The sequence below is a fragment of the Poromitra crassiceps genome (genome assembly GCF_964638095.1).
Source record: "Poromitra crassiceps genome assembly, chromosome: 9".
Classification (NCBI taxonomy): domain Eukaryota; kingdom Metazoa; phylum Chordata; class Actinopteri; order Beryciformes; family Melamphaidae; genus Poromitra; species Poromitra crassiceps.
In genome coordinates, this window is record NC_139630.1 from 48,918,527 (window position 1) to 48,928,533 (window position 10,007).

At 48.2% G+C, this 10,007-nt stretch overlaps 1 protein-coding gene across 2 annotated transcripts in view; it reads left to right on the forward strand.

Moving 5' to 3' along the window:
• The window catches only part of mettl24 (methyltransferase like 24), a 41,796-nt gene extending 31,789 nt beyond the window's left edge, over positions 1-10,007 (forward strand). For both annotated transcript variants that reach the window (XM_083642763.1, XM_083642764.1), the window contains 2 exons: positions 4,646-4,871; positions 9,678-10,007. In XM_083642763.1, the coding sequence (XP_083498889.1) occupies positions 4,646-4,871; positions 9,678-9,995 (544 nt within the window). In that variant the 3' untranslated portion in view covers positions 9,996-10,007. The remainder of the gene's footprint in view (positions 1-4,645; positions 4,872-9,677) is intronic.

Genomic DNA, 10,007 nt, shown 5'->3' on the forward strand with positions numbered 1-10,007 from the left:
GTTGAGAGATGGCACAGGTGTGCTGGCATTAACGCAGGCATGGCATGGATACTGATGTGGGAGGAGAGAGAGAGAGAGAGAGAGGGGGGAGGGGGGGGCGTCTAGGGATTACTGCTATTTCTGGATTTCTGAGGTTAGAGGTCAAATGGAGAGATTGGAGGAAAGCAGATCTGTTTTCCTCTGGCTGACGGATGGGAGGTCATACACACTCATGCATACATGCACGAGAGAGAGGATTTGTGCACACCCGCATCGAACACAAAGACGCTGCAAAGATATGTACACACAGGTGCACGTATGCATTTCAAAAGCAGGGCAACATTATTATGCGTCCTCTCAATGATTTATGCAGACACTTTCATGTTTGATCCGAAGAGCAGCTTTGGGAAAATGTGACTCACAAATTAGACTTTTTTTCGAGTCGACGAAAGCCGCATTACCATTTTTTCCTCCTATCAAACTGATCCCATATAAGACCTCTGGAATGAATTCACATTACGCCCCGCAACTCTGACTAATGTGATAACGGAAAGCCAACACACACACACACACACACACACACACACACACAGACACACACACACACAGGCGCGCGCGCAAATCGAAGTTCTATAAAAATCACAAACTCCATGAATAACAAAGGGAAAGTCATAAAAGCACAATACAAAGCTTGATGTAAATCAACTTTAACGGCTCTCTGAAATTCCATTTTCTGGGAATGCCGAGTGATACTGTCCTCCCTGTGTCCCCTGTCTGACCTAGATTCCTGCTACACAAGCGCGCGCATGCACACACACACACACACACACACACACACACACACACACACACACGCACACACACACACACACACACACCTTTTGGTCCTACCCTTGGCAGTATGCCAGGGATGCTGAGTATCCTATCCTCAGGAGAGTTCTGCCCTGCTTTACAGGAGACTTACCAATCCCAAACTACACAGTCCACTGCTCCACGATGTGACTGGCTTAAATGGAAATGTCAAATAGCATTAAGTGTGTGCGTGTGTGTGTGTGTGTACAACAATGAATGCAGTGCATAATTGTGTATGCACTTATATGTGTCTGCACGCGCACGCACACAGGTGTGTATTTGATACGTCTCATTTGCATGCTGCTTAACGAGCCATGCATGGCAGGATGAGCAGCTGTTCTCTGATTGGTCTGCCACGTGGGGGCGGGGGGCAGTGTGTTTTTCTAGCCTGGGTAAACCCATCCCCCACGTGACCTGCTCTCAGACCTGTTCTCAGTCACGATAGTGACTGGGAACTGAGAGAGCAGGTCACGTGGTGGCTGGGTTTACCTAGGCTAGTGTTTTTCCACATGGAAGACCAATGATCCACCTTCCACCTTCCCTGTGCAGTAACTCCCCTCTCTCACTCTCCTCCGCATCTTCCTCCTCTTTCACTACTTTCAATCTCAGTACCTCTCGCCAAAGATCCCCTACATTTATTTAGAACACATACCACTCAACATAAAACAAAGGTCCACCCAAGGCTTACAAAAGGCCTACAAAAGTGGGCGTTGAACCTCGCGCAATTCGGTCTGCAGATGAAGCTGTTACCATAGCAATCGCCAACTGGCACACAGACCTGCAACTGAGCTTTTTCTTTTTTCTTACAAAACGACTCATCGTGAAAATGTTTGCTTTGGGATGTTCGTAACACTTCAGGTTTGTGAGCAATTCAGTCCAATGTGTACAGGTGCTGCACCTGCAAAGCAGAGTGCTTTTTAAAGTGGACAGTTCATGGAAAGTTCAAAATGAGAGTGCACCTTTATGTGTTTTTAATGGAAGATATCTGTGACTATCTGTGAAACACGCACGCACACACGGTGCCAGAGAGGGGTGGGGGAGAGGATTATGGGTTCGACCTGCACAAACCTGCACCGCTTACTTCAATACCTGGGTGTGATTTTTGTGCTCTAGGATGACATTTGTGGGACTCAGAAATAAGGACAGCGTGAGATCTCTCTGCTTCTTTCTCTCAAGCGGCAAACTAGACTCCCCCCCGCCTACCCAAGCCACTCTCTTCCTATCTCTCACTTTTCTCTCCCCCCCCCCCAGGGAACGCAGCAGCAGAGAACAGGGCTGTAGACAATAGCAAAGTCAGTCATCCACCCTGTAGCTGTGCCACCATGCAGCTAACAGCTAACATCCCCATCGCCTTATCCTGCCCACATCTTAAGCAGTGCCGAGATTCTCCCGTTCCTTGACTTTGACAGAGGTCCAACTCGCTCAGCGTAACATTCCCGCTGCACTGTAAGCCAGACTGAGCCACTCACATTTAGAGCAGCTATTTAGGCTAAAGCACGATCGGGGAATTAAGCATAGTACCTCTGCACTTCATCACTCAGTGAACGCATATTAATGGGCTGCCGTGGATCCAGGAGGATGGGGGAGTAATATGAGGATACGTAGGGTACATCACTGAGGATACGTCCCAGTTGCATCCATGCGATGTTTTTTTCTTTATTAGTTAGCCCGGCTTAGCCAGTGACTCATAGGAATAGACTACGTGACAACCAGGAAAGACTAGTGACTACTGGAGAGTCAGTTGACAGCCGGAACAGGGACGGCACCCGGGAGCAGTATGGGTTAGCGCCCCAGCCTGCATCTTCCGTGAGGAAGAAGCCCAACAATCCACGAGAGGCCTTTTAGGAGGGCCATTCAAGCCGCAAGTGGAGTCTGCAGTGCCACCAAGTACTGGTACTGCATGGTATCCACCAAGATACCATCACCTCGGAATGAGATGTATGGAGCGGGGGAGTCTGGTGCAGTGCACAGGTCCTAGACCTGGTGAGACGAGGGAGGGGCCCGGCCGGGTGGCAACCCACAGAGCCCGGTCCCTCTACGTACCAGAGACCCCCCCCCCCCCCCCCCCCCCCCCCGGCAGAGTAGTTCCGGAGCAGCGGATTGAGTTGCCCTGACCACGTGACCACCTTCGACCCTTCCTAGAGGGCTGACCGTGGGTAGCTACTGACGTAAGTTGGAGCTTGGCCAGCCCCGGCTGGGTCACCTGGGCGAGGGTGTATATGATGTTGCGAGACCCGAAACATCCTATGACCCCAGGGTACATCACTGAGGATACGTCCCAGTTGCATCCATGCAATGTTTTTTTTCTTTATTAGGACCATAATAGAAGGAGAGGGAAACGGAGGAGGAAGAGAGACTGAGAGAGCCGTGGAGACAGACAGAAATATTGACGGAATAAAGAAGTGGTAAACAGCCAAAGATGTGGTGGCAGATAAAGAGAGCAGAGGAGAGTTTGAAAGGCCAGCTGAGAGCTTCCGGGCCCACCCAGCGTTTGTTATGACTCTCCTCGTCTTAGAAGTTCTGGTCTCCTGGTGGACTGTTGACACAACAGCTCAATGTGAGGACAGCCGGATTCAAGGCTCTGTTTACGAGGTTTCGGATCCAGTGGCCCTTTGTGACCCACCTCGACACACACACACACACACACACACACACACACACACACACGCACACACACACACACACACACACACACACACACACACACACAGACAGACCCAGACACACGTACACACCTTCAAATCCGGTTGCCATGACACTATAGTCAACAGAGAGCCCACATAACCCCCATGTTTGGAGTAGTATTTCCCCCCTCATGAGTACTCCTTGATCCCTGTCATCTAAAGTGCCACCACCGCACAAATTCCCAGCCAAAACATCCCCAACCAGTGTGACTTGGGGCAAACTCTCGTTGAAATCTGTAGTGAGGAGAGAGCGAGAGAGAGAGGGAGAGAGAGGGAGAGAGAGGGAGAGCGAGAGAGAGAGGGAGAGAGAGGGAGAGAGAGAGGGAGAGAGAGAGAGAGAGAAATGTCTCGTTGCATCTCAATCTCTCCCACTCCTCTCTCATCTTCCTGTCGGCGAGACGCATTCGGGGACCTGGATGCCTCATCTGTAAAAGACTCCCCCCTCCGCCGCAATTACAGGATACAGCCGCAGCACAAACAAGACACAGGGGAGCAGCGAGAGACAGCGGCAGAGGGGGGAGGAAATGACAGAATTAGGGAACGGGAGGGGATGAATGACAGTAAGAAGGGAGGAAGGGAACCAGGCAGAAAGGAGGGAGAGCCGGGTGAGAGAGAGAGAGCGTGGCAGAGTAAAGCGGAGGATGGGGAGAAGTGTCTGTGTCTACTCAGATTTACACATCACACTGAGATTCTGTGCAATGTGCAGGAACAGACCACCGGGGGGAAAGAAACAGGAGACTGTGAGAGAAGGAGAACAAAAGAAAGATGAAATGAAAGAGACAAGACACAAGAGAGAGAGAGAGAGAGAGAGAGAGAGAGATAAACAATAATTCCCAGCCAAAAACTTCTACCGTTATCTCTTGAATTATTCATTGAGCTTTCAAGTGAGTCAGGACCACAATTGACCGTGTTTGTGTGGTCTATGATATGTGCAGAATAGCCTGTCTGTATCTCTCTGTCTATTTGTTTGTCAATTATGTATGAGATTTTCTATTCAGAATCCATTGATCCCATGCATACCTATTCGACGACTTTTTTTAAATGTCAATAGATCAGCCCTAGCTCCGCCCTTCCCCTCCTCGCCCCCTAACGTGCTCCGCCCCCTCTCTCCTGTGCTGTGCGCGGTGCAGGTTGGGCGTGGACGACCGCTCCCTGGAACACTCCCTGGCCAGCGCGGGCTGTGAGGTGCACTGCTTCGACCCCGGCCTGAAGCAGCCTCACCTGCAGCAGGGCGACATGTGGCTCCACCGGCTCTCTGTCGACTGGAGAGACCCCAACCCGGCCATCGTCGCCCAGCGGCAGCACGCCAACACCAAGAAACTGGCCACCATCCTCAATGACTTTGGACACAGACAGGTAAAGGGCGCTAGATGTTAAGGGGATGGGCAGAGGAGAGAGGGCAGCTATTGGGTCTATGCATAATAGGACATGGTCACTGGTTCATCTCAAGCCCCAAGTTCCGGTTCTGACGATTGAGGCCAATATGGAAGTACCAAAAGCTGTAGTTCCTCACACACACACACACACACACACACACACACACACACACACACCGTACATACAAACACACCCCTATGCACCCCAACCCCAACACAATACCCCTCATCACGCCATCAGTCATTCTCCTCTGTTGTCGCCTGTCTCTGGCTCCAGGTGGGAAACCCCTCTATACAGCCAAGCTTTTCTGCTTTAAATATTATCATGCTGAATATTACCTCTTCAAGGCCCCCCAGGGGCTGGGTTCCACCTCATCAGATATGGATCTGCATACGAGACCACTCACACACACACACACACACACACACACACACACACACACACACACACACACACACACATCCCCCAAGCCAACTGATAGCACGCATACCAATGAGCAGAGTTATGGATCCGGTGAACATGCTTATTGATGAAGAGGCTGAATGCTAATTCAATGTCAAAGAAGCCAAGATTTCTCCCAAGCCGAGTCATCACGCTGCTGCTGAAAAGCAGTTTGACTCCTCTCTCTCCAGGTTAGAGAGTGTGCATAGTACAATGTATCTTCATCATACCTTCTACCAAGTTACGCTTATATCAGTAGCCTTTGTTCATATTTTTTAAAATTGTGAGGGAAAAAAATCTATCCTCAGCTCTCTTTCAATGGCCCTGCCTTTCATGCCTTAAAAATTCCCCCAACAATATTCACACAGAATGTTCGTCTGTCATAGAAGGATTAATTTCAACCTTAATTTATTTTTGTCATATCTTTTTTTTTTTTTTTTTTTACTGATTACGCCTTCAATTTTCATGATTTGTTCCAGACGGCAAGTTACCCACACACCTAATTAATCAATCCATTTGTTCTCGCCCCGCTTTTCACATGAGCGATAGTTAAATCAGTGCAAATTGAATTCAGGCTCTTGAGCAGAATGCCTACAAGCTACGCGCCGGCGCCTTGCATCAGGCAGTGTGTGTTCGCTCAGAGGCTGCCTTGCATTAGACAGTGTGTGTTCGCTCAGAGGCTGCCTTGCATTAGGCAGTGTGTGTTCGCTCAGAGGCTGCCTTGCATCAGGCAGTGTGTGTTCGCTCAGAGGCTGCCTTGCATCAGGCAGTGTGTGTTCGCTCAGAGGCTGCCTTGCATTAGGCAGTGTGTGTTCGCTCAGAGGCTGCCTTGCATCAGGCAGTGTGTGTTCGCTCAGAGGCTGCCTTGCATTAGGCAGTGTGTGTTCGCTCAGAGGCTTCAGTTTGTTCATTCCTCTTCTGGAGCCAAAAACAAAAGCTCATACAAATGACTTGGAAAGAAATGAACATGCCGTCTGTGTGTGAAAAGAAGACATGGACAAATAGTGTGTGGGGGGTGCTTGATTGCTCATCTCTGCGTGTGTGTGTGTGTGTGTGTGTGTGTGTGTGTGTGTGTGTGTGTGTGTCATCGAAGACAGCCACCTGTTTAATATGCAGAGCCACACATGCGTCCCTGTAATGAGGTTTTAATGTGAGTACATAGCGTACGGGAGGAGCCTCTGCGTGGAGAAAAGCAGCAGCGGAGCAGTCCGAGTCCCTCTGAAAGGGCAAAATATGCATTTGTGTTGCATTTCATATCGGCGCCGATTAAATCATTTAATCTGACTCACTGATGGAGCTGTGGCGACCGGGACCCGCAGCAGAGGCCGTCGCCACGGGAACAAAGTTCTGCATCTCATCAGACTGTGAATATAATGGACAACACGACAACAAAGCGATGACACTGCCCGATGGTACTACCACAGTGTTACTTAGGTCTACATCACATCTCTCTACCACATTAAACACTGCTGCTCGTAAATGATTGACATGCACAGTGTAAGAGAGCAATGCCGATAATAATAATAATAATAATAATAATAATAATAATAATAATAATAATAATAATAATACAGATAATCGAGGAGTGTGTTTGATTGAAATCCACAGCAGTGGACTGGGCTTCCCACTGAAACGGCAAGAGTGATTTTTATCTTGTTTTCAGTCTTGCAACTTTCTTAAGCAAGAGAGAGTAATCCGTTCGTGAAGTGAGATAATTTTACTTCCACATGCAATTTAGTGATACATATCTTGGTTGGTATCTTGAAATAAGGCACTACGCAACACTTGTTTCAAGATAATGCTTCTTGGTTTATGGAACGGGCCTTGAAGCAGCCACATCTAAATGACCTGTAAGTCACTTCACGAGATGGTCTTTCTTTTGCAGTGTCTTTGTCACAATGCCTTTGGGAAGCTCCGGCCTGATGTCAAGCATTACCAACCTCCCTCAGTTGTTCAAGTGGGAAGCGGGGCAATTTCAAATCTCTCACATGCATAATTAAATATCTGTCATTATGATCAGCTCTCCAGAGGCATGTTCCACTCGTCACCTCGATCACGCCTAATCGCTAATTAACGCAACCATAACATTTAATCTCTACTCTGATCAAGTCTCACACACACGGAGAAGGAATCTCTTCGTCTGTGCAGAATGTGCAGCAGCAGAGATGTAATTGTGACATTTTGGCACTTCCAGTGGATGATGAGAAAAACAAGAAAGCCGAACTTATTTGACAAGGTCCCTCATTCGGAACAAAATATCCAATTAATAAGAAAGTAGCCCTAATAGCTGGGATTTTCCCACCGTGAAATAAGCACATTTCAGGCCAATTAACGAGCCAGTGTCAAAACCTCATTTAAATTATTCTCTGAAATCAACAAACTTGTTTGTTTACAAAGTCTCCGACAACTTTTCTTCAAAAGCGTCTCCAAATTAGAATTTGTCCAAGCACTGCTGCCCAATCTCGAGACTGCTTTACAGAAATAATTACGTGTATTTAGATCAAAAATGAGTAACTGGGCATAGTGGCTGGGGGAAGGGGGGGGGGTTCTGGGACTGGCAGTCTCACATGAAGTTAACAAAGTAGTGGAAGGCAGGACTTTCTCTGGAGTACAGAGAGGGTGATGTTTTGCTCAAGTATCTTCATATTGGCACAGAGCCTATGTTAGAGAAGCTGGTGTTTCCCCAGAGGGTTGCTGGTTCAATTCCTGAATCCTGACTGAACAAAGATGAAACAAAAATGACAGCTTCATATTGTTCATCTCTAAATAATGGAGCGTACATTTAGTCAAAGCCAAAGCTGCCAGTGAAGGGTATCGCTACCCACTGAATCCAGCTTTTGCAAAAAGGAAAAAGTTTTACTTACTCCCCACCTATTGGGAAACTGTCATCATATCTCTATTCCAACAGCATACCGGTAATTATGGCCCGTTTAGCATGGCTACTTTGCACAGCAGTGCGGCGACAGTCATCTTTCCAAAGCTGCATCACCATATGGACTTTGTTCACACCAGACTGGAGTCTTGCCAGGGCGTGCAATCTCCCCTGCAGAGAGCGTTGGTATTCCGGTGGCATTGGATCAGGGACTATTGAGGCAGAAAGGCAATTTATGTGAAGTCCTTTGGTAGAAAAACGCAAAGACTTCACATCTGTCAGACAGAATGAAGCTATTCAAGCTGCTTGATCCGAAGAAATAACTTCTAAATAACATCCGATACTGACAAACTGACACACACACACACGCACACACACACACACACACACACACACACACACACACATACACACACACACACACACACACACACACACACAGAAAGACACAATCAACACATCAATTCTTGATGATGCCCTATTGCTTTCCATTACGAGGTGTCGGCCCAATGAATCCCTCCTTTGCTGGGGGGAGAGTTGTGGCCCAGAGGGAGGACAGAACCAAGACAGAGAGGACATCATTGGACTTGTTCTTGAGTGGGTGATTTTTTTTAAACAAGACTTTTTTCTTTGTGTCATCTCCACTAATGAGGACAGGGATTTCTGCGGAGTCACTGAAGACATTTCATAGCCAGGTTGTTATCTGTGATGTCATGGTGCCAGGCAGCCAGATGACGTTTAGTTCATTTCCCCTCACAAACGCCAGGAGCCGCGGCATCAAACGACTTTGGCTCGTTATCTCATGGCACAAGATACGTTTGCTATATTGAATGATTGCGTAAGATTTATCCAATCACTCAATATAACAAACACTGACACTACAATACCCAGACACTCCCTACGACAAAACCTTGAATCTAAATGTATCCTCAGGTGCCACATCACTACTAACTTGCTAGCTCGCTAGCTGAGAGGAATGCTAACAAAGGCACTGATTAAATTAAATCTGAAACTAGGAAGGGGGGGGGGGGGGCACTCACAATAAGCCTTTTAAAACACGCTAAGGTCATAGAGTGGACATCCTTGGAATTCCAATAGACTTAAATGGAAGCCCAAGGCCCCATGGACGTGCATTAGAACTCCGGCCATGTCTATTATGAGTCGCTATATTGTGCTTTATAGGAAGGGACATGGCCCAAGGGTGCTATTAACATTCTCATCTTATAAAGCAGTTCCACTGTGCTTCACCTCAGCACGCCTCAGCCCAGCTGAGGCGTGCGGTTCTCTCCCTCAATCCATCATCAATCTCACTAATGCACGAACAAAGGCTAAGCTGCACTTATTCCTTTTCATCCGTTAATAGCTTTTATGTTCAATAACTCCACACATTTTAGTATCTTTCCATTATAACAGAACTTATGTGTTATTATGAGTCCATCCAGACTGTCTTGTCTTTCCCCCCCCTGTCCCAGGTGGATGTGCTGAAGGTGGACATGGAGAGTGCAGAGTGGAAGATTCTGGAGAACATGGTTCTGGAAGGCGTTCTGGACTCGGTGGGTCAGCTGCTGCTGGAGCTGCACCTCCACTGGGCCGGCTTCGAGGTGGGCGGCGACGACCCGGCCGTGGTGCGCTACTGGTTCAGCCTGCTGAAGGAGCTGGAACACGCCGACTTCCGCCTGTTCCGCTCCCACAGAGACCCGGCCAAGCCTCACCTGTTCCTGCACAAGAATGTCCTCAATGCCAGCAGTGCTTATACTTTGGGCTGGGTCAACACGCAGTGGAAGCCCTGAGAGACGCCCCAC